Raw genomic sequence first — 25,124 nt, forward strand, 5'->3', positions numbered from 1 at the left:
TCAGGGATTAAATGACCTCATGTACTTCTCTGCATCTCCCAGTGACCAGCTACTGAACAGAGGACTGGGAGCAAAATAATAACCAATTGGAGGGGGAAAAGAAAACTTTACAAAATGAGTTAAAAATAATTTAAAAGAAATTCACCTGAAGTAGTGACCGATTTGATCCATTGCTACTAACCTCGTACACGTTACACCTATAGATAATGCTCCAAATGTAACTTCAAACTTGGTATTTTCTTATCCAACATACCCTTGCATTTTGGCAATTTAATCTTCCTTACCTGGCATTCAGCTGGATTCGATCAGCGAGTTTTGACAGCTGATCTGGAAGGCGTCGTTGTTTGATGACGCCTTCAGCAGAGACAGAGATTTCACACAGAGAGTATACTTCAGGATCAACAGGAATGGCAAATTTTTCAAGTGCTTGAACTACCGCCTCCTGCGCTGTTGTGTCCCTGTTGATAATTATCTGACGATGTTTTTGGTCTGCCTTCCAAACTGTTAATAGCTGACCTGGCAATTCTGTTCGAAGAAACAAAACAAACTGAACATGTGGGTAGTGTAAAGGAAGGCTACTTTTGTAAGATTATACAAACATTTGAAATCAATGGGCAGGAAAAGACTAGGTAGTTCATCAAGTCTGCCACACACTATTGTATATCATACAACAATATTATTTTTTCTTGTTCCTTAGTAAACACTTACAGACAGGACAAAGACTACATCAGCTTGTCAGTTAAAGGCACAGTGAGGTAATAGGACTTAATATTCCATTTAAAATCTATTCAGATCCTGATAACCTTTAATAAATCATGCATCACTTAGCTACTGCTTCTATATCTGACTACACTGCTGCAAATAAATATATATTTTGTTATACATCAATTTTGTTAGCAATTTTGTCAACTTTTTTTTTTACATCTATTCATTTTCATGAAGACCCAATTTCCAATACATAATGTCCTGGATTTTCCATTAAGAATAACGGTGAGGCTATCAGCGTTCATCACTATTATGGAATAAATCAAACAGCGACTTCCAGTGTCAGCAGATGTGCAGTTAAACATGGAAATCTGGAATTTTCGGTCCAATTTTCTCCACACCTCCACAAATTTTACTACAGCAGTCGCTCACTGATAGGCTTGGCATTAAAATACATGAAGGGGATGAAGTTTCTGAACTTAATGACCAATTGCCTAGAGAATATGCCAGTAAAAGTTAGGACCTGAGCATTGAGGTATAAGTGAACTTTTAAGAGAATGATAAATCTTCATTACTGCCAAACAACCTGCTCGGCGCTGAAAAATTATAAGTGTGGAGTCTCATTCCTTCAGAGTTAAAAAAAAATATTTTTACTTTATCTTTATGGTTCTTTTATCTTTCTCTCTCAATTACATCTTTCCCCAGTAACTGTGCTGTTACTGTCACAAAGGACATGAATACATGTATAGTAGCATCAATTCAACTAAATCTTCAACCATCACCGTAGTGAAGAGAGGCTTAGCTGTATTCAGTTATTAACTTGAATCATCACAGTTCAGAGCTATTTTTTCATAAAACTAATGATTATTTATGACCTACACAAAAGCAAAATAATGCGGATGCTGGAAATGTGAAATAAAAACAGAAGATGCTGGAAATACTCAGCATGTGTGGACAGAGAAACAGAGTGAACATTTCAGGTCAATGACCTTTCCTCAAAACTGGGAAAAGTTAGAAATGTGATACGTTTTAAGCAAGTGAAAGGGGGAAGGTGAGAAAAAGAACAAATAGATAGATCTTCAATAGTGTGGAAGACAGGAAAGATTAAATGACAAAAGAATTGGTGCTGAATGGCCAAAAGGAGTGGTAAAGATGAAAAGGATGTGTCCAGAGCAGCTGTGGATGACAGAATGGTGAACAGCTGCCATCCAAAAGCAAAAACAGGAGAAATTCAATTGAGGAAAAGTAAGAACATAAAACAGTATAAAACATGCACTTTCTATACAGTACATTCATCACAATTTGAGAGGGTGAGCCATTGTTTATTTTTACCAGGAGTGAGATGTTTATAGATCTGGCAAGGAATGGGCTGTCAGGAATTCAAGCCATACATTTAATTGAACATACGGTAATCAACTTTGCATATAGTAACACTTGAATATATTTATATTAGAGGATTAAAAATCAATCAATACCAACAGTGATGTCATTTAAAGTTGCTTCTAACTTACACCACACTATGGGCTGAATATTGTTCAACTCCTGACGTCAGGCTCCGTGGCAGGGTGGAGGGGGGCGGGGTGGGGGGCGGAAGATCAGAGTGACAGCAGCCCGCCACAGAGCCCGACACTGGGATTGCTGGGCCTGAGATTCCCGGTGGCGGTGAGGCTCTGTGATGGCCCCTCCACTGCTCTACGACGGGAGCCGACTTTAAATATTGAAATGATCTTTATGAATACATTTAAATACAATTCGCCGGGATCTTAGCTGCAATTCCGGATCTTCAGTGTGATGGGCAGCACTCACATGCATTCACTTGCCCATCCAGGGAAAGCTGGTGCCACCAATGGGAGCAAGGGGAGATCAGAGCATTTTCAGTGTGGGGAGGTTGGGGGGAGATGGGTTTGATATTTATTTTCAATGAAGTGGGGGGAAGGAGATGGAGGTAACTGCATTCTCTTGGCAGGGCAGGGGTGGCAGCCCTTTAAAAATGGCCCCACTGCCTGCATACAGACAGCGGACACTGTTCAAGGCGTCGCTGAGCACCCCTCCCCCCGCCCAAACATGATTGAGGGGGCGATCGCACTGCATATTTAAATGAACCACCGGGCTCAAGATGGCGGCAGCGTGACGGCACGTGGACTGCGCGTGCTGGCCGCCATTTCTTTTGCACATTGCAGTGTCAAAGCAATCCTAAGCGATACGACTCATTTAAATAGCCAGGGCAGGCCGCCCCACCCCGATCAAGCGGAGGGGGCCGTTTGTCTGTCCCGGTAATGGCGCAGCTGCCTGTGCGCGGGCGCTCAGCCATTTTTAAAGGGCTTTGAGCCCTACCGTTAAATTTTAATATTTAAGGCTACATTGAATTAAAAAAATTAAATACATTTATTTTGCCCTCTCCCACCCCCACCAATAACCACAGAATTAATTACATGCCCTCTCACTCCCCAAAACACTTAACTTGTCCACCTGACATTTCTCCTCCCCCACAAACTGCATAAATTTAACCTCAAACACTTCCCACCATCCCTACACTAATGATGTAACTTTGACCCCGTCCCCCCTCCTCCTGCACTGAGAAATTTACCTCCTCCCCCCTCCCCATCAAATGTTCCGCCCCATTTTCTCGGACGGGGATCCAAAGGTGCGGGAATGCCGGCCAGCGGCAGGAAGATTGTAACGGGATGGAAGGCGGCAGCGTAAGTATAATCAATGCATTCATTTTAATGGATTTGTACATTAAATGGGGGTCCCGACGCCGATGAGCTGAGGAGGGGGGCCGACACGAGGCCGCACCACTGGCAATATGGGGCTGGACCCTCCTGGTGTCGGGGTGTGTGGTGGCCCTCACCGGAAGCATTTTCCACTGCCCCACCCACCATGCAACCCGACGTCGCGGGTCTGTAAAATCCAGTCCACTGTCTCTGATTTAATATTAGTTTCCTTCGGATTTCTAACATGCTGACCTCTTCCTCTACTGTTAATACTGTTGCAATGTAATTACTCAACTTGTCCATCATTTCCTTATGTTCATTGACAATATCATCATTTTTGTTATCCATGGTTGTTTTGTTTGGCAAGTAGAGTTCTTGCCCCTTATGGGTACAAACTGGTTCTGTATTGTAATAAATTCTTTTCTGATTTTCCATCTTTTTACTCATGAACAGACTTTCCCAGTTTACTGAGAACAGTCTCTGTTTCATTGCATTAAAGTCAACCTTTCCTAAATGTAGAATCTTTGTAGTTGTATCTCCCTTTCAAACACTACATTGAACCCGATTATAAACATTTACACAAAATAACTATTTCTGTGTATCCCAAAGAATAAACTTGGTAAGAATGAGATTTCTTCCTCTTCATAAAACATGAGAGAACAGCTATCCAACTGACACAACAAACAGTATTTTGGAATAAACAAACACTTACTTGGTGTGGTGTTAAAATCACCAAGGTGATTGCCAGCCTGCATAAGGTTCGAATTCCTGGTCGAAGAGGTGCCACTTACAGGCAGTGCAGGTCGACACTCCTTTGATCCGGCTATGTTGTCGCCCTGTGACTTACCCATACTAATATCACTGTTGGAAGCAAAAGAGACACAAGTAAGTACCAGACCATAACTCTAAATCACAGACCTGCTGTACAAAGAACATATCACATAATGGGCTGCAATTTATACTTCCACCACCCGTAATCGGCAGTGGACGAAAACAATGGCGGACCACCGGTGTGGCCCACACGTCGCGGAGCCGCAGCTATATTAAGCACGGTGGTTCATTTAGGTAGCTGGGGCAGACCGCCCACCCCAATGACGTGGAGTGGGTGGATGGTCTGTCCCCGGCAGTGACGTCAGCTGCCTTTGAGCAAGCACTGAAGCCATTTTTAAAGGGCCTCGAGTCCTACATTTCCATTTAAATATTTGAAGATATATCGATATTTAAAAATGAAATAAATTGATTCTGATCCTCTCCCACACCTGCAACAACCACAGAATTAATTTCCTGTCCTCTCCCCCCACCATAAAACTTACCTTGTGCACCTGCCAAAGTTCATAAACTTTACAATTTACCCCTTCCCATCATCCCCTACACCAATGATACGACTTTGACCCCGCTCCCCCCCCACTGCACTGACAAACCTATCTGCTCCCTCTCCCCACCAGTGTTCCACCTCAGATCCCAGGACAGGGATCCAGACGCACGGGAGTGTTAGTCACCGGTACCAATATCACACTGGGCCAGACGGCGGGAATGAGAAGGTAATTTATTCATTCATATAAATTAATTAACATATTTAAATTTGGCTCCTGTCGCCGAGTGGTGCAGGGGCAGCCGCAAGGCCCCGCCGCCACCGGCAATATCGGGCCAGGCCTTCCAGTGTTGCGGTCTGTGGCGGGCCTCTGCCGGAGGCATTTTCCCGCTCCCCCCGCCACGACCCCCGACGTTGGGATCTGTAAAATTCTCCCCAATATCTACAGCACAGAAACATATCATTTGACCCTACAGGTCTACATAACAGACGCTTATAATTATTTTTAACATCATAAAATATTGCAGGAGTGTTATAAAACAAATTTTGACACAAATGGTCTTTGCTTAAATGAACAAAAACTTTGTCAAAGAGGTAGGTTTAAAGGAGGAAAGCAAGGTAGAGAGGTGCAGAGGTTGAGGGAGGCAATTCCAGAGCTTGAGGCTTTTACAGCTGAAGGCACGGCCACAAATGTTGGGCGATTAATATCGAGGAAGCTCAAGAAGTCAGAAATAGAGCAGTGCGGATATCTTGGAGGGTTGTGGGGCTGCAGGAGATTACAGAGATGCAGGGTGTGGGGATTGGTGATGAGACCATGAAGGGATGTGAAAACAAGGATGAAAATTTTAAAATCGAGGTGTTACTGAACTGGGAGCCAATGTAGGTCAGCAAGCACAAGGCTGAGGGTGAAAGGGACTTGATGCAAGGTAGGACAAGGGCATCAGAGTTTTAAATGACCTCAAGTTTAGGAAAGATAAATTTTGGGAGTGTAACCAGATTGCATTGGAATAGTCAAGTTTCATGTAACAAATGCATGGATCAGGATGTTTCAGCAATAGATGAGCAGAGGTGGGGCAGAGTTTGGTTGATGTTATGGAGGTAGAAATAAGCAGTCTTGGAGACGGCGCGATATGTGATTGGAAGCTCATCCTCGGGTCAAATATGACAACAAGGTTGTAAACAGGACGCTGGTGTTTATGCTCCACAAAGACTTCCTCTTATTTACTTCATCTCACCCATCAACATAGCTTACTATTCCTTTCTTCCTCATCTCTTAAATGCACCTTTGCTACTTGCTCAACTGCTCCACGTGGTAGCAACTTCCAGATTCTAACCACTCTGAGTAACAACGTTCCTCCTGAATTCATTATTGAATTTATTCAGGATTATCTTAAATTTATAGACCCTAGTTATGGAATCCCTCACAAGTGGAAACATATTATCCACATCTGCCCCATCAAATCTCTTCATAATTTTGAAGACCGTCATCAAGTCACCGTTCAGATTTCTCTTTTCTGGAGAAAAGCGCCCCAGTTACTTCAGGATTTCCTGATAGCTTTAACTTCTCAGTTCTGGTATCATCCTTGTAAATAATTGCTGCACTTTCTTCAATGCCACTGTATCCTTTTGGTAAATGAACACAAGAACTAAGCAAAGAAATCTAAGACTGGAATGTTACAGGCCCCCACCGAGGCAGGATCAGAGGCGCGGGGGCACGGAGAATCCTGGAGGGTGACAAGGGAGGCAAGGGGTGCGGAGGGCCCATCGCCTCCCCATCGCCCGGTGATCTTCTCCGGGGCCAACGATGGCTTTCCTGCCCAGAGGCAAATTGAGGCTTTTAAGTGGCCTATCAAGAGCCAATTAAGGGCCTCTTCCCACCACCACCACTGGGATCTTACCCTGCAGGCTTGTGTCAATTTGTGGCCCATGGAGAACCCCCACCAGGAACAATTCACCTCCCCTCCCCCTGGACCGCAAGACAATCCCCCCGACACCCCTCTCCTCAGTTCCCTCTTCTCCAGGGTTCCAGTGCTGGGCCTGGGTCCACGGCCTCTGCAGTCCCGACGGTGGCCACTGCTCCTGGTGGCACTGCCAATACTGCTGAGTTGCCAGACCTCTGATTGGCCAGCAGCTCTTGGAGATGGGATCCCCATCCCTTTAAATTTTTAAAGGACCCCCCCGCCTTTTTGGCCCGGCATTGGGAGCCCCGTCTCCAGCACAAAATCCAGCCCGAAGTGTGGGCTGACCAAGGTTCTATGTAAGTTTAAAATAACTTCTCTGCTTTTGAAATTTCTTCCTCCAGATATGAACCCCATTGCTTTGTTTATTTATTATGGCAGGCATGTCTGATTCTGCTTCTTTTGAACTTTCAGAAACTTTTAATTCATACTTACAAAGTCATTACTGGCATTACATTCATTACTTTTTCCTACATTGATACATCCACAATATCTGCAATCTAAAGCACATATGTCTATTTCCCCCTTTGTGTCTACAGGTAAGTTGAATTGTTTTTTAACTTCTACTTCAATGCAAGTAGATTTATTCAGTTTTCCCAGAATAACTGGCAACTAGCTTCATGCTTCTAGACTTGCAAATGGAAAACAATCAGCCAGACTTTCCACTGTCAATAACTCTCCTTTTCAGTGATAATGCTGAAATGGACAGATGTGTGGATATTGAATAAGAACAACCATGTTCCAGTTTATAAACCACCTGTCACACTCTTTAGGCTGACACAAGAAGAATAGCCAATGTGAAGATCAATGGCACCTTCAAAGAAGGAAGGGAGATGGAGGAGAAAATAGAGAAAATAAACAAAACAAAACACAGACAAGCCTTGAAATTCTACTACATTCATATAAAAATATTTTTTATTCACTTTGAACTTGGAAAAGAATACTACAGTTGGAAATGTTTCCAATGCAGATCAATGGAGATTTAAAGGAAATACAGCTTAAGAATGAATACCGCAGTTCTAACAGTTGACACAAATGTCTGCAATTATTTCATGAAATTGCTAACATAGTAGAAACTGTGAAAATATCTGAACTGTAAATATTGATCAGAAGTGAATGGTTTAGGTCCATTTAAAAAAACTACAATTGACATTTGGAGTTTTACGATAGATTTATCTATTAGATTCTCAAAACTAAACAAAGACAAAAATAATTAATGGGAATTTCAGATTTTCACTTTTGACTCAAACTCACTTTTCAGAAGCAACAGGTTAATCACAACAACTCATCCATGAAAATGAAATATTACAAAATATTATAGCATGAGCACTGGGCACTATTAGTATAAGGCCCATTTAACATATGGCATGATTCACTCAAAACATCCACAATTTTCCCTGCTGAAAACCTACACTTCCAGCCTGTCATATTGTCGACATAAAGAATGGGATACCATGTACAGAAACGACTCCCTGACAAAAAAGTAATGAAAAGAACAACTTATTTCTTCTTCCATCCTACATACTGTCAATTAACCTATCTGCCTTCTTTCTCTTTCTGTCCGGGTATCTTCTTCCATTTCCCTTAGCTTCACTCTGCTGTCCCAACATCTCAGACTGTGTTGACCCTGAACTTTGACTTTGACTACCAACCCCACTTAATGGTTGGTACTGTGGAATTGATTGATTAGTCTTAATCAAAGACGCTGACTCACTTTGCTGTATTGGTGGATTCTGTGATACTGGCAAACTTTTAGTTTCTTTGTGACTTGCACTTTCTTTCTGGCTTTCACTTGGGAATTGCAGGAACTTGGACTATGGGAGGTTTCTCATGCTCTCCCTTTGTCAGATTTCCTCTTTCAAGCAAATGATCTACATGACACTGACAGAGTCTCTCTCCAATTCTCAATCAATATGTAAATGCAATATGCAATTATGCAATAACTTCAAACACATACTTCTCCTTGTCACCTTGATGGTTTTTCCCCATGATCTTCTAACAAGCACTGAGCTCTCTACATTTCATGCCTCAAGTATCATGACTCGTCTTCACTCTGTCTTGTTTATTCCTTATTTTGCTATTGGCATCAGGCTAAAGCAAACTAAATTTTGACCTAGGAGCATGTTTAAAAAACAACTCATAAGGTGAGCAACCTATTGTAGACTGTGGAGTTATTCTGTAAGAGTACAGAAAATTGTCTAGCCTGTGCCAAAGAGAAACATGGACATTACTGCCTAAATAAATAAAAGTTCCACAATGGCAACGTACAGTAAGTTTCATGTTAGACTTACTCAGTGAATACGTAACAGAAAGATGATGACTAGATGGGATTGAAAATTTTTTGACATTCATTGGAGAGATAACAGTCTGAAGAGCATTCTGACACACTTTTGAAACTCCCAAAGTCAATTTTGAGTATGTTTGGGCGATTTGAAAGATTGCTTTGAGTATGTCTGCAGCATGGTATATAACTGAAAAAAATTGCATTGAAGACATATTTTGGGACAATGGGAGAATTCAGTTCTAACAAAGAAGACTAGTGTAATTATGAACAAAGGTTACACATTTTGCTGCAAGCGAATAAATTAAGGAATGAAGATAATGTGAATGTTTTCCTCACCATGATCAGGCAAAATAGGAAATCAGAAGGGAAAGAAGTCACTGGTAGGAGTAGTAGTTTATAGGAACCTGAACAGTAGCTACCCTATAGATAGAGTATAAATCAAGAAATAATGGTAATACTGCAATAATCGTGGCAATTTTAATCTTCAGATAGATTGGACAAATGAAATTGGCAAAGGTAGCCTTGAGGACGAGTTCATAGAGCGTATTTGGGTCAGTTTCTTAGAACAATATGTTGCAGAACCAACCAGGGAACAGGCTATTTTGGACTTGGTAATGTGCAATATGACAGGATTAATTAATGTAGGGGATAGTAAGGGATTCTCTCAGGAAGAGTGATCATGTTAGAATTTCACATTCAGTTTGAAGGTAGAAATTTGGGTCTGAAACTAGTATCTTCAACATAAATGAAAGCAATTACAAAGGTATGAAGACAGAGTTGGCAAAAGTCGACTGGGAAAATAGGTTAAAAGTAAGATGGTAGATAAGCAGTGGCAGACATTTTAAGGAGACATTTCATAACTCAACAAAAAAATATTCCATTGAAAAAAAAAGACTACAGGAAGGATGAACCATGTGTGGCCTTCTAAGGAAGTTAAGGATGGTATCAAATTGAAAGAAAAGGTATAAAATTTTGTGAAGATTAGCCAGAAGATGGGGAAAATTTTAGAAACCAGCAAAAGATGACTGAATAAATTATAAAGAGGGAGAAATTAGAGTATGAGAGTAAACTATCAAGAAACATAAAAACAAACAGTAACAGCTTCGACAAGAATATAAAAAGGAAGAGAGCAGCTAAAATAAACATTGGACCCTGAAAGGATGTGACTGGGGAATTAATAATGGAAAACAAGGAAATGGCAGAGACTATGAACAAATGTTTTGTATCTGTCTTAACAATAGAAGACACAAAAAAGCATTCCAATAATAGTAGAAAATCAAGGGGGAAAATGGAGGGAGGAACTTAAAGCAATCACTATCACTAGAGAAAAAATATTAGGAAAACTAATGGGACTAAAGGCTGATAAGTCCCCTGGACCTGATGGCCTTTAACCTAGGGTCTTAAAAGAAGTAACTGCAGAGATGGTGGATGCATTGGTTGTCATCTTCCAAAGTCCCTAAATTCTAGAAAGGTCTCAGTGGATTGGAAAACCACAAATCTAACACTCCTATTCAAGAAAGGAGGGAGACAGAAAGCAAGAAACTATAGGCCTGTTAGCCTAACAACTGTCATTGGGAAAATGCTGGAATCCATCGTTAGGAAGTAAGAGCAGGACACTTAGAAAACCATAATACGATCAGGCAGAGTCAACATGGTTTTATGAAAGGGAAATTGTTTTTGAGGATGTAACGAGTAGTGGAGAGAAAGGGGAATGAGTAGAGAGTTTGTTTGGATTTGCAAAAGGCATTTGATAAGGTGCCACATAAATTGTTACTACTCAAGATAAGAGCTCATGGTGTTGGGGCAATATATTAGCATGGACAGAGATTGGCTAACTAGCGGGAAACCCAGGATAAATAGGTCATTTTCAGGCAAACTGTAACTAGCAGGGTGGCACAGGGAGCAATGCTGAGTCTCAACTATTTCAAATCTATATTACTGAGTCATAGAGAGATACAGCACCAAAACAGGCCCTACACCCCACCGAGTCTGTGTTGACCATCAACCACCCATTTATACCAATCCTACATTAATCCCATATTCCCTACCACATCCCCACCTTCCCTCAATTCTCCTACCACCTACCTACACTAGGGGCAATTTACAAAGGCCAATTCACCTATCAACCTGCAAGTCTTTGGCTGTGGGAGGAAACCAGAACACCCAGCAGAAACCCACACAGTCACAGGGAGAACTTGCAAACTCTGCACAGGCTGTACCAGAACTAAACCTGGGTCGCCGGAGCTGCGAGGCTGCGGTGCTAACCACTGCGCCACTATGCCACCCTTAATGACTTGGATGAAGGGACAGAGTGTATTTTAGCCAAATTTGCTGAGATACAAAGATAAATGGTAAAGCAAGTTATGAGGACTCAGAATGCAAAGGGATATAGATAGGTTAAGTGAGTGGCAAAAGTTAGACACAGAGGGCTGGATTTTACGATGGGCGGACGGGAGCTGGCCACCGACGTAAAAGTCGGTGGTGAACCCGCATCCGCCCAGCCCGGTCATCCGACCCACATTTTACGGGTCCTCAGGCTTTCACTGTTCAGAGGCGGGACTTTACCCCGCTTGAGGGAGGAAGTCCTACCTCATTGAGCTGTCGGCCTATCATCGTGCCGGTGGCTCTTAGTCCCAGCAGCACCACCGAGTGCGGTGGCCACTGCTGGGACTGCAGTCCAGCTGAGGACATGGAGCCGGGACTGAGGTAAGTTTGGTTTTCCTCACTGGGCAAATCGGTCGAGCTTTTCGAGGCAAGGGTGATCATCTGGGGAGAAGGGGGGCGTCTTGGGTCCTGGGGGTGGTTGGGAAGTGGGGACAGCCCTCAAATGGGCACCCAGTGCCTGATTGTCAGGCCCCCCTCCCCACACCCCCGCATGCGCTGGAAGGCCGGCAGGTATCACTGGGGCGGCGTAAAATTCCGGCCAGAGTAAAATGTCGGAAAATGTGAGGTAATCTACTTTGGTAGAAAGAATAAAAAAGTGAAGTATTTTTTAAATGGACAGACTACCAAATGCAGCGGTACAAAGCCATCTGGGTGCCCTTGTACATAAATCACAAAAAGTTAGCATGTAGGTACAGCAAGAAATTCGGAAGGCAAGTGGAACGTTGGCCTTTATTGCAAAGGGGTTGGAGTATGTATAAAAGTAGGGAAGTCTTGCAACAACTGTCCAGGGTGCTGGTGAGGCCACACCTAGAGTATTTTGTACAGATTTGGTCTCCTTATTTAAATTGTGGTATTCTTGCATTGGAGGCAGTTCAGAGAAGGTTCACTAATTTAATTCCTGGAATGAAGGGGTTGTCTTATGAGAAAAGGTTGAGCAGGTTGCACCTATACTCATTGGAGTACAGAAGAATGAGAGGTGATCTTCTTGAAATACATAAGATTCTTGGGGGCATGACAGGGTAGACGCTGAAAGGATGTTTCCCCTCATGGGGGAATCTAGAACTAGGGGTACTGTTTCAGAATGAGGGATCTCCCATTTAAGATGAAGATGCGGAAGAATTTCTTCTCTCAGAGGGTCGTTAGTCTTTGGAATTCCCTTCTCCAGAGAGCAGGGAAGCTGCGTCATTGAATATATTTAAGGTTGTGTTGGACAGATTTTTGATCTACATGGGTTATGGGGCGAGGCAGCAAAGTAGATTTCAGGCCATAATCAGATCAGCCATGACCTTATGGAATTGTGGGGTAGGTTCGAAGGGCCGAATAGCCTATTCCTGCTCCTATTTCTTCTATTTTTATGTTCTAGGGAAACGATAGGATAATTTCAATAGAAGAAGGAAGGAGGAAATTAGAAGACATTCTTGCCTCATTAGAGGCTTATTATAACATTGAATCATTTACATAACAAGTGATGATTATGACTGAGTTAATGAGGTCATTTCAGAGCAAATTGAATGAATTCAGAATAGAGTATAGAATAATATAGGGAAAGGGCTGGGAAATCAGTAGATAGCTGGAGTGCAAAACTAGCAGGATTGGTCAAATGGCTTCTTTCTGCAGAAACAAATTCTATGATTCTGTTAACTCTGAAAGATCAATCCTTGGCGATAATTCCATTTGAACTTCTCAACATTGCCAATACTCCATTCCACCAGAGAAAGATTTTAGTTATTCGTGAATTATCAATTACCAGGTCTTGCAAACATGCAGAACTGCCTCAGTATTTTACTATTGCCGTTATGTAGCCACAACTATTGCCAATTACAATGTACTTACAAAAACATTTGTGGATCAATCGGTTCCTCTTGTTGTCCTGGAAGGATGCCAATTCGATTCCTGTTCCATATCTTCTTCCATTTTCTTCGTCCTGTCCCTGTGTTTGTCTTTGTCTTCGGACTTGCTGCATCGAAGCCAACCCTCTGTTCGTTGTCGACAGCATGATCCGGGATGGAGGAACATTCGCCTTTCTTGTCATCGATTTCCAGGAATTGTGTAGCACCAGCTCTCTTGTCTCCTGCGAGTCTTGATAGAAGTTCTTTAAATACTGTGGGAGAGGTATAAAATTGAATTAGCCAAGGAAGCTTTTTGATCACTAATCTTTTCTATGGCTGGAATTTTACGACACCCCAAACGAATGGGCTGGTGGCGGGGAGGGGGGAGGGTCAAATTGAGTGGGAGGCAGTTCCCAATCCCCTGCTGCACCTGTTGCAAATTTACGTGGGGCAGCGGCAGCGAGAAACGGCCTACCCGCCCCAGGCCAATCAAGACCCTTAAGTGGTCAATTAACTGGCACTTAAGGGCTTCCCTCCATCGTTGCGGGTATTTTACCCTTGGCTGGCGGGTGGCAGAAGCCTCAAAAATCCTGCCTGGTTTTACCAGGCGGCCTTCTTGCGGGCTGGTGGGGGGCCATCCCGATCGGGCACCCGGTGCCCAATGGATGGTTGCCCCGGAACCACAAAACATCCCCAATGCACAACACTCCTCCTGCCCCCTTAACCAACCCTCTTTGCCTTGCCAGGGCCTGATAGAATTTCCCCGTGAGGCCCTAAAAACTTACCTTTGTTCCGGGGCCATTATTCAACTTCTTTCTGATGGTTGGGTGTAGTCCCAGCCCTGGCCACTGCTCCCAGTGGCGCTCTTGGGACTAAGAGCTGCCGGCTCACTGATTGGCCGGCAGGTCCATTAGGCAGGACTTCTTGCCTCAAGGAGGTGGAAGTCCTGCCCAAGACCAACTAAGGGCCTGAGGAGTGCAAAATCCTGGTCGAGCTCCCCGGGCCCGGCGGAGGTGGGCTCGCCACCGACTTCGGCCGGTGGACTGGGTCCCCTGCCCATCAAAAAATTCTGGCCTTTGAATCTATGACCAGAGGCTTCCGCTACAACAGAGACTTCAGGGGAAACGAATTCTGCAAAATGTTGTACTCAGCATTTACAGAATGTACTCTGGGTGGGGGATTCAATATTCATCACCAAAGTGTGGTGAATAAGATTGGTGAGCTACAAGCACAAAGAGACATCTGGGAATATGATGTAGTAGCAAAAACAGAAACATGGCTTAAAAATAGTAAGGACTGGGCAATTAATATTCACAGATACAAAGACTGGAATTTTTTCTTATGGGGTTAGGAATCCAACGCCCGAAACATTTCTGGGTTCTGACCCTGCACTGCGTCAGCATCAGTGACACGATGCTGTTTGCAAACTCAAAGTAGTTAATTGGCCCGGGGCTGAATCCGGCGCCCAATTAGAGATGCCAGAAGTGTCCTGGAGATGGGAACAGGTCATTGAGGGTCATTTTAAAAGGCAAGTGGCAGCCATGACTGGGCTTGCCATTTCCTTCAGTAATGCAGCACCAGGGAGTTCAGAAGGCCTGTGTCGGTATGGGTAGGCATCCCCGGGCAGCACCACATTTCTCCAATGCCTCCCTGGAAGCACTGACTGATGCAGTCTAGCAGAGGACAGAGCGGTTTTTACTGGCCTCAGGAATGAGAAATATGCCCAGTGAGACCAAGAGGGCTTGGATGGAGGTGGCCATGGAGGCCAGCAGCCAGGGACTCATAAGAAGGACCTGGGCCCAGCGTAGAGAAAAGTTCAATGGCCTATTGTGGTCTGGTAAGGTGAGTGGCCACGCCACTGGTTCATTGGACACCAACTCGCTGAGCACATGAATGCAAGTGAGGTGATCTGACAGAATGACCATAGTTCTCCCTAACATTGTCAGATCAAGTATATAGTCGCATTACTAAGACAGCAGCCACCATCAGATATGGGGTACTATTCACAAGTGGTATCACTTAGGGGCACATAAGTTCACGTGTATGTCATGCCGAAGAGATGAGCAAGGGCAAGCCCAACCATGAATCATTCTCCTCTCAGTCCTGGCAACTACAGGCTGGTCAGTTTAACATCAGTGATGGGTAAGGTTTTAGAAATAATGTGGGAATAAGCTCAACAGGCACTTGGAGAGGTTTGAGTTAATTAGGAAGAACAGATTTGTAAAAGGCAGATCGTGTTTGACTAATCTAATTGAATTTTTGATGAAGTAACAGAGAAGGTTGATAAAGGGAATTCTTTTTTATTCTTTCATGGGATGTGGGCGTCCCAGGCCAGGCCAGCATTTATTGCCCATGCCTAATTGCCCTTGAACTGAGTGGCTTGCTAGGCCATTTCGAGGGCATGTAAGAGTCAACCACATTGTGGAATACGGTGGATGTTGTCGATATGGATTTTTAGAAAGTGTTTGAAAAAGTACCAAATAAAAGGCCAGTGGTTAGCACTGCAGCCTCACAGCTCCAGGGAGCCGGGTTCGATTCTGGGTACTGCCTGTGCGGAGTTTGCAAGTTCTCCCTGTGTCTGCGTGGGTTTCCTCCGGGTGCTCCGGTTTCCTCCCACATGCCAAAGACTTGCAGGTTGATAGGTTAATTGGCCATCATAAATTGCTCCTAATATAGGTAGGTGGTAGGGAAATATATAGGGACAGGTGGGGATGTGATAGGAATACGGGATTAGTGTAGGATTAGTATAAATGGGTGGTTGATGGTCGGCACAGACTCGGTGGGCCGAAGGGCCTGTTAAAGTGCTGTATCTCTAAACTAAAATTAACAAAATTGTGGCTCATGGAATAGGAGGGTCAGTGTCAGTTTGGATAAAAATTTGGCTTAAGGAGAGAAAGTCATGGTAAATGTTTGTTTTTCAGATTGGGGGATGGCAGACAATGGTATCCTCCAAGGGTTGTGCTAGGACCACTGCTGCTTTTGATTTGCATAAATGACTTGGAAATTGGAATAGAGAGTAACATTTCAAAGTTTGCTGATGATAGCAAACTTGGAGGTGGAACAAAGTGAGGATGATATAAATCAACTGTAACAGGACATTGATAGTGTCAAGAAAACCCAGTATGCCAAATGAGAAATATTAATTACATCAGTTGGAAACTTACCTTCGACTTTTAATGGGAAAAACCCTACAAGTTAACTTTTAAAAAACTAACAACCAAGATGGCCACTGCAATTCACATCTGGAATATCAGGAGATTGAACTGGTGACATAAAGTAAACAAGAGGCCCAGTCAGGAGAATGGCTTGCTTTAAGTGATTGAATTACCTAAAATGGCTTCATTAGCATGACAGTCAAAGCTATCCTCTCACATGAGCTGCATTTTATTTGGGCGCTGCATGGCGGCGCCCTTTCAACTCAGCGTGCCACCCGCATTTAGTGGCCACTGCAGAGCCCTCACGATATCATGCGCGGGGGCTAATTAGAATCATGGCGCCAAGCTGTCCCCCCCATATTACGTGGGAAGAGGTGGGACATTCGGCGCAGTGAGAGAGTTTTTGACAGTTGTGCAGCAGGTGCTGGGGCCCTATTTTTAGCATCCCAGCACCTGTTTCCTGACAGCTGTCAAAGAATACTTACCTGACTACTGAAGAGTGGGGCTGCTGTCAATCTGGCAGCAACGCAGAAAGTGCTGCAGAAATCCAACAGGTTAGGCAGTATCTGTGAAGAGAAGAAGCAGAGTTAACTTGTCCAAGATCACAGACCTGAAAGGTGACCCTGCTTCTCTCCACAAATGCTGCATGACCTGCTGAGTTACCCCATCACTTTTCATTTTGCTGCCACATACTTATCCCGCTGTGTTCCAGTGTCCTGTGAAGTTGCGATCCCCTTCTCCCAATCAAGTGTAACATGCTTTTTTGTAGGCGTGCCGCACCTGGGTGAATAATCTTCATTTTGCACATTCCAGGATGTGAGACTTAAATAGATCATAAAAGGTATTACAGAGGTTTACAGAGAACACACTGTCACAAATGGCAATGCATGGGTGTCACAGAAATGTAAATACATCTTTCACTAAATGTTCCTCACCAACATGTGTGTCCTTCTCTCTGTGTGAATGATGTCTGCCAGCATGTAGAGCCAATGTCACATACCTTTGCACCGTTGGCCTTTCAGGAGAGCCAACGTATGCAATAACATCATTGCCATGCCACCATTACTCATGAGCCTCTCCACGGATTCAGTGACATGGACATTGGCTCAGTCAGCTGCTGCCTCTAATGGTTTGCACAGGGATGCTGTAGATGTGGACTGGTGCACAGCAAGTGAGTGAGGGTGATGTGTGGCTTGCAAAGCTCATGTCGGTTCCTATGGAGCAGACAGCCTTTGTCTGATAAACCACTTCCGTACATCCCTAGCTCACTGCTTGCTCTGCGTGCAGAGTCTGGGTACCATCTGCCGTCCCATGTGTCTTTCATATTGTAGGTCCTCAGCGTCCTCATAGTCCGAGGGGGAATCCAGTTGACGTCTCTCCTCATCATGCCAGGCCTGGCCCCTATTGGGTGCGTAGTTGTGCAGAGCAGCAAAGAAAGGAGCTGGCCTTTACAGCCCGTAGTACAGGGCATCACCCTATCCATCCAGGCATTGGAGGCACTCTTACAGCATGCTGATCTCATGCTCAATGGTAGCTCATGTAGCTCAGTGGTTGGCGTTGTATCTCTCCTCTGCAGCAATGGTGGGTTCTTTCACTGGTGTCGGGAGCCATGTCTGAAAAGGATAGCCCTTATCTCCAAGTAGCCGCCCCTCCATCTGAGCCAGTTCAGTGAACAACTGTGGCAGCCTGGACTGGCGCAAGACACAGGTGTCATGGCAGCTGCCTGAGAAGCTGACATACATTGGAAGCAAGCATCTGCGGTGTTCACATACCAGCTTCACCTAGATTGAGAAGGCTCCTTTAATGGTAATGTCTGCAGGTGGTAGCCAGCGGGAGGCCTGATGGCCACATGAGTGCAGTCTATGAACATTACAACCTATGGTTCTCCGGCAATGGTGCCAGAACCAATAGCCTTCTGAGCCTGGCTGTGAGAGTCCGTTCTGAAGCGGACATACTCACTGGCCCTCCGGTGCAGGGCATTGGTGACCTCCCAGATGCAGCGGTGCACTGCTGACTATGTGACCCCAGGAAGGTCTCTGGTGGGCCTCTAAAAAGGTGCAGAGGCGTCAGGCTTGAGAACCGCTGCCACTATGAGGAACAAAGGCATGGGATGTCCACCAGAGCCCATGGGCTGCAGGTCATCCATGAGCAGGGCACAGAGACGTGTCACCACCCTCTCCACATGTGCAATTGTCTCTGACACTGGTGCTCTGACATCCGATGGCATGTCATGTGGGGCCTGCAGATGCACGGCAAACGCAATGGCGATCTCCCCTTGGGGGTTGCAGCTCATGACCTCTACGTGGATCGCACCTGCCTGTTGGTCTTGCCTCTGTCGCATACTGATCCTCACGTGCAGAGGATCACACAATGCAGGATGAGCCATACCTATTTCCATGTAATAAATAAAATTGAACCCTGCATGTATTCGAAGGTTCCTAACAGGGCATGGATTGGTGTTGACAGGTACATCAGCTGCTTTCCAGGATCAACTATGTGGCGTGCTATGGCATTGCTCATCTTCGCCAACACTCAGTGGCACAGCATGACCACATCAAGATCCTACCAGCTGAATCGATTGCACCCACCATCGACATAGCCTTAATGCTCCTGCCCTTTCTGGCACCCTCCCCACACACAGGGTGCCTAGTTTGCCATAGCCCCCTCACAAACACAGAGGGTACACTGTTCATAGAGGGATGGTACACGGTACCACCCTTCATGCGAGCACAACTTTCCCTCCAGTAATCCCAGACCCATCCCTTTCAGAATGCAGTGTGAGACCCCTGAATAACCCCCCTCCTTCTTCCCTTCAGGGATGCAGAGTGAGACCTCTGAATATCCTCCCTCCCTCCTCCCTTCCGTAATGCAGAGTGAGACCCCTGAATAACAGAACTTACCTTCGCTAGCGACAACTTCTGTCTCTGAGGACCCATCGGCTTTCAAAGCGTGAACGGGACGGCACGTGACGGCTGCCCGTTCAGCGAAAAATCTGGAAGTGTCAGTGGAGAGGCAGCGGGCTGCATATTCAGCAAAGGTGAATTAGCACAATATGTTAATTGTGGTGCCACCGCCGTGCGGCGAGGTGGCCGCACCGAGGTCCCGCCGCCACTGGTAATAGGCGATGGGCCCTTCTCGATGTTGCAGGTCATGTGGGCCTCTCCCCGCAGCTTTTTACCGGCTCCTGCGCCATGACCCGCAGCGTTGAGGGGCCGGTAAAATTCAGCCCATGGATTTTGAAAGAACCAATCCCCTTCAAGTGTGAACAGGCATCCTGGGGTATGTAGAACCTTGAATTTCATTAGAAAGTTCCAGAAAGCCTCCTTAGAAACAAAGGGAATTGAGAGAACCATGTGACTATTCAGAACTATTCATCTCTGAAGAAACTGGGAGTTGATACACAGACAGAAGACAAGCTGTAACAGAATGTGCAGCAGCAGAAAGCTATGGTGCTGCCCTTTCTCTCTTTCTTTCTCTCTCCCCAGAAAACATCAAATCTAAAAACCGTCTGCCAATGGAAGAGCCTCCAAGCCTACAGACTGTTACAACCAGAGGACATTTGTAGGGTGTTGAGTGCATACCTCACATCTGTCTTCACCCAAGAGAATGAGGATGTAGATATGGAACTTAGAGAAAGAGACTCTGAGGTTCTTGAGCAAATTGTCATAGGGAGTGACAAGGCATTGGAGGTTTTGGAAGGCTTAAAAGTGGACTAATCTGCAGGTCCGGACGATTTGTGTTCCAGGATTGCTGTGGGAGGTGAGGGTGGACATTGAAGGGGCTCTGACCCTAATTTTTAATTCCTCTCTGGCCACGGGGGAGGTGCCAGAGGACTGGAGAACAGCTAATGTGGTCCCACTATTTAAGAAAGTTTGTAGAATTAAGTCAGGGAACTACAGACCAGTGAGTCTCATGTCAGTGGTAGGGAAACTATTGGAGAAAATTCTGAAGGAGAGAATCTATCTCCACTTGGAGAGGCAAAATTTGATTAGGAATAGTCAGCATGGCTTTGTCAGAGGGAGGTCATGCCTAACAAATTTGATTGAATTTTTTGAGCATGTGACCAGGTGAGTAGATGAGGGTAGTGCAGTTGATGTAGTTTACATGGATTTCGGCAAAGCCTTTGACAAGTTCCCACATGGGAGACTTATCAAGAAAGCAAATGCACATGGGATACAAGGTAAATTGATAAGGTGGATTCAAAATTGGCTTAGCTGTAGGAGACAGAGAGTGATGACAGACAGCTGTTTTAGTGACTGGAAGCCAATGTCCAGTGGCGTACCACAGGGATCTGTGCTGGGTCCCCTATTGTTTGTCATTTATATAAACGACATAGATGACTATGTGGGGGTAGGATCAGTAAGTTCGCGGATGACACAAAGATTGGCCGAGTGGTTAACAGTGAGGTGGAGTGTCTTAGGTTACAGGAAGATATGGACGGGATGGTCAAATGGGCAGAAAAGTGGCAGATGGAATTTAACGCTGAAAAGTGTGAGGTGATACACTTTGGAAGGAGTAATGTGACACGGAAGTATTCAATGAATGGCCTGACACTGGAAAGTTCTGAGGAACAAAGGGACCTTGGCGTGTTTGTCCATAGATCTCTGAAGGCAGAAGGGCAGGTTAATAGGGTGGTGAAAAAGGCATATGGGACACTTGCCTTTATCAATCGAGGCATAGATTACAAAAGCAGGGAGGTCATGTTGGAGTTGTATAGAACTTTGATAAGGTCACAGCTGGAGTACAGTGTGCAATTCTGGTCGCCACATTATAGGAAGGATGTGATTGCATTGGAGGGGGTGCAGAGGCGATTCACCAGGATGTTGCCTGGGATGGAACATTTAAGCTATGAAGAGGGGCTGGATAGGCTTGGGTTGTTTTCGCTGGAGCAGAGAAGACTGAGGGGTGACCTGATCGAGGTGTACAAGATGATGAGGGGCATGGACAGGGTGGATAGGGAGCAGCTGTTCCCCTTAGTTGAAGGGTCAGTTACGAGGGGTCACAAGTTTAAGGTGAGGTGTGGGAGGTTTAAGGGGGACTTGAGCAAGAAATTTTTTACCCAGAGGGTGGTGACGGTCTGGAATGCCCTGCCTGGGAGGTTGGTAGATGCAGGTTGCCTCACATCCTTTAAAAAGTACCTGGATGAGCACTTGGCACGTCATAACATTCAAGGCTATGGGCCAAGTGCTGGCAAATGGGATTAGGTAGACAGGTCAGCTGTTTTAATGCATCGGTGCAGACTCGATGGGCCCAAGGGCCTCTCTGCACTGTATTATTCTGTGATTCTGTGAAAACAGCCACAGAGGTGGTGAGCACAACTGCTGTTTAAAAGGAATAAACCCTTTTGCGGTCAAATAAGAGGAAGGGTGTGAGGGGAGCCTGAGACCCCCTCCTCAACTGGCTGTAACAATAGGCTAGCAGAATGGGTAGAGAAGTCGCAGATGGAATTTAATACAGAGAAGTGTGAGGTGATGCATTTTGGCAGAAGGGATAGGGATATGTGCATAGATCTTTGAAGGTGACAGGTCATATTGAGAGTGTAGCTCACAAAGCATATGGGATCTTGGGCTTCACAAATAAAGGTATTGAGTCCAAAAGCAGGAAAGATATGATGAACTTACAAAAAGCTCTAGTTAGGCCACAACTAGCGTATTGCATCCAGTTCAGGTCATCACACTTTAGGAAGGATGTAAAGGTCCATGAGACAGTGTAGAGGAGATTCATCAGATTGGTTCCAGTGATGAAGGAATTTAGCTACAAGGTAATGTTGGAGAAGCTGGGGTTGTTCTCCTTGGAGCAAAGGAGGTTGAGGGGAGATCTGATAGAAGTGTACAAGATTATGACAGGTTTAGATACGGTAGATAAAGAAAATCTGTTCCCATCAGCTGATGATACAAGGACAAAGGGATACAGATATAAGGTTTTGGGCACGAGATACAAGGGGGAAGCGGGGAGGAAACTTTTTATGTAGCGAGTGGGTAATGACCTGGAACTGAATCAATGATTTCAAAAGGAAATTGGATAGGCACTTGAAGTAAAGAAACTTACAGGGTTATGGCGATAAATCGGGGGAATGGGACTCACTAGATTACACTACAGAGAGACAGCATGGACTTGATGGAACGAATGGCTTCCTTCTGTGCCGTAATGACTCAATTAAAGAATTATATTTGACATTAATGCAGCATCCAGTCCAGATATTAATAGAAAATGATGGGAAAGACCCTGACCCTGGGCTGGATTTTGTGCTGGAGGCAGGGCTCCTGGCACTGGACCGAGAAGGCGGGGGGAGCCCCACCTCTGCTTTTTCATGCCCTCTGGAGCGATCCTCCAGTCTTTTTAGATCAAAGTTTCAGGAGGCGGGATCCCGATCCCTTTAATGATGGGGACTATGCCTCCATGAGCTGCCAGCCAATCAGAGGGCTGTCAGCTCAGCAGTATCGACAGCGCCACCGGGAACGCAGGCCACTGCCAATACTGCAGACGCCTTGGACCCAGACCTAGTGCTGGAATCCTGTACAAGAGATAGGTGAGGCAGAGTCACTGGGGCCAGTCCGGAAGACCCCGGTGAGGAGGGCTGGGGTGGTCTTCCAGTCCAAAACAGGGGGGTCCAGGGGATTGAATTGGTTCCCATTGGTGGTCATCAATGGGACACCCACATCCCCTCCCACCACCTCAAGCCCACAGGATGGTCGCCTCCTGTCACATGGTGAACTCCCCGTGTGGTGGAGGCACCCCCCGCCACTGGTAACATCTCAGTGGTGGCGGGAAGAGGCCGTTAATTGGCCCTTAATAGGCCACTTAAAGGCCTCGATTGGCCTCTGGGTGGGAAGGCCATCGTTGGCCTGTCCTACCTCCAGGAAGATTGCTTGGTGACGGGGAAGCGATGAGCCCTCCGCTCCGCACCCCCCACCACCACCCACCCCACCCACCACCACCCATCACTGCATTCCGTGCCCCCTCCCCCTGCCTTCGATCCCGTCTCATGGGGCCACACAAAGTTGCTGAAATATCCTGAAGCCATTCCTTATCAATGCACTGCAAATACAGCAATTAAGTGCAACTGTGTGGAAGCTTTTACGATGCACCAAAGACATTACTATGAACAGCTTTGATATCGGGGCACAACTGATGTATAAACTGTTGCTAAATAGAAGAAATATTGGACAAAAAATTTCAAATGGGCCACATTCTGGAGCAACAGCTAAAGAAAGCAAGGGAACAGGTTATCCACTCAGCCACAGATGATGGACAGCTCAGAGAGACCAGGAAAAGAGGCAGAAAATAAACATTATTGTTTATTTGTTGTATCTGCAATGGCCCAGAATGTTACTTCACACCACAGCATAATTATTTCAGTTAACCAGATATCTTTGCCGGTCTTAAGTAATGCAGTTACTGTGGGAAAAAAAACTATTTAAAATAAACAGATCATGTAAATTGTATCTATGGAATTATAGCTGTACATAAAAACCTACCAAACAAGTTTGTTTTCACGGTGATAGACAAATGCGTGTTCGCCCGAAGAATTTCCAAGGCTTTAAGGAGCTGAATATTCTGAAAGTTTTGTCCGTTTACTTCCATTATCTGAAAAACAAGATAGCCTTTACTCTTGATTCACATCAAATGTGTAATTAATTGTCAAAAAAATGTCATACAAGTGAACATTACCATTACTGCCTTCCATTTTCTCTTTTGGAACTGTTATTTATCAGCAAGAAAACCCCAAAAGCCAATAAATAATAATAAAAGCAAATTACTGCAGATGCTGGAAATCTGAAATAAAAACAAGAAGTGCTGGAAATACTCAGCAGGTCTGGCAGTAACTGTGGAGAGAGAAGCAGAGTTAACGTTTCAGGTCAGTGACCCTTCATCAGAACTTGCCAAAGAACCCAAAAACCCCAAACCCCAAACCCAGCTCCTCAAAAAGGTAATAAAGCCTGACTCTAATTTAAAATTGATCATAGAGGACCAGTCATAGCTAACCATTCAATACAATAAAGAATGTCATAAGTGAAGCTTGTTGTGACTGTTACTTCATGGGAACAAAATTCTCCTAGTTGATTATTGAAAAAGTCAGTTTGAAGGTGGTGAGATAATTATATCAGATAGCTGGCTACGTGACATATTCTCTACATAATACAATAGTATGTTTCCAAAAATACTATGCTTCAATTAATGCTTTTTCAGTTTTGTCACCCTTTGTCACCCAAGAAAATTGGATTTATGATGTTACTTTGTGATTGCGATGTTTGTCCTTACAAGAATATAACTCTGTACATTACTACTACTGGAAATGGAAGATAAAATCAATCATCAATTACAAGCTTTCATTTCATGAATGAAGAGACATAGGGCCAACTTTTGTCCACTGGTCTAAATCACCTAAATGTTTAAGAGCTGGTCTTCATCCTGCCAGATTGGCATTGTGCTAATAATACTCAACTTTCATAGGTCCATATTTGCATAATTATTCACAGATTTTTGGCCGGTGTATGGAGTGGAATAGAAAGCAGAAAATTGCATGGAAATGAATTTCAAAGGAACAGGACAATTAAAGGTAAATGTCATAATAGTGTGGCAAAATTCTGAAAGGCTTTAGAAAGGCTCAAAAAATCTCAACCCATTAACAGCCTTTGCCAATACTTAACTGGCAAGGGAAATGACAGGGAAATTTGAAGGGACAGGAAGCCTCATATGCAGACAGGAATCTGCAGGCAAGTGACAGAGCAGCCACTACCCAACTCTGTTTAATTACTGCTAATTGGAGATGGCACTTCAT

At 44.7% G+C, this 25,124-nt stretch overlaps 1 protein-coding gene across 1 annotated transcript in view; it reads right to left on the minus strand.

Moving 5' to 3' along the window:
- LOC137371310 (rap guanine nucleotide exchange factor 2-like) overlaps positions 1-25,124 on the minus strand; it is a 55,708-nt gene that overhangs the window by 12,525 nt on the left and 18,059 nt on the right. The window contains exons 8-11 of the mRNA XM_068033721.1: positions 23,821-23,929; positions 13,198-13,459; positions 4,132-4,280; positions 285-525 (exon numbers count right to left, since the gene is read on the minus strand). Of these exons, the coding sequence (XP_067889822.1) occupies positions 285-525; positions 4,132-4,280; positions 13,198-13,459; positions 23,821-23,929 (761 nt within the window). The remainder of the gene's footprint in view (positions 1-284; positions 526-4,131; positions 4,281-13,197; positions 13,460-23,820; positions 23,930-25,124) is intronic.

Source organism: Heterodontus francisci, chromosome 1 (genome assembly GCF_036365525.1).
Source record: "Heterodontus francisci isolate sHetFra1 chromosome 1, sHetFra1.hap1, whole genome shotgun sequence".
NCBI classification, from domain to species: domain Eukaryota; kingdom Metazoa; phylum Chordata; class Chondrichthyes; order Heterodontiformes; family Heterodontidae; genus Heterodontus; species Heterodontus francisci.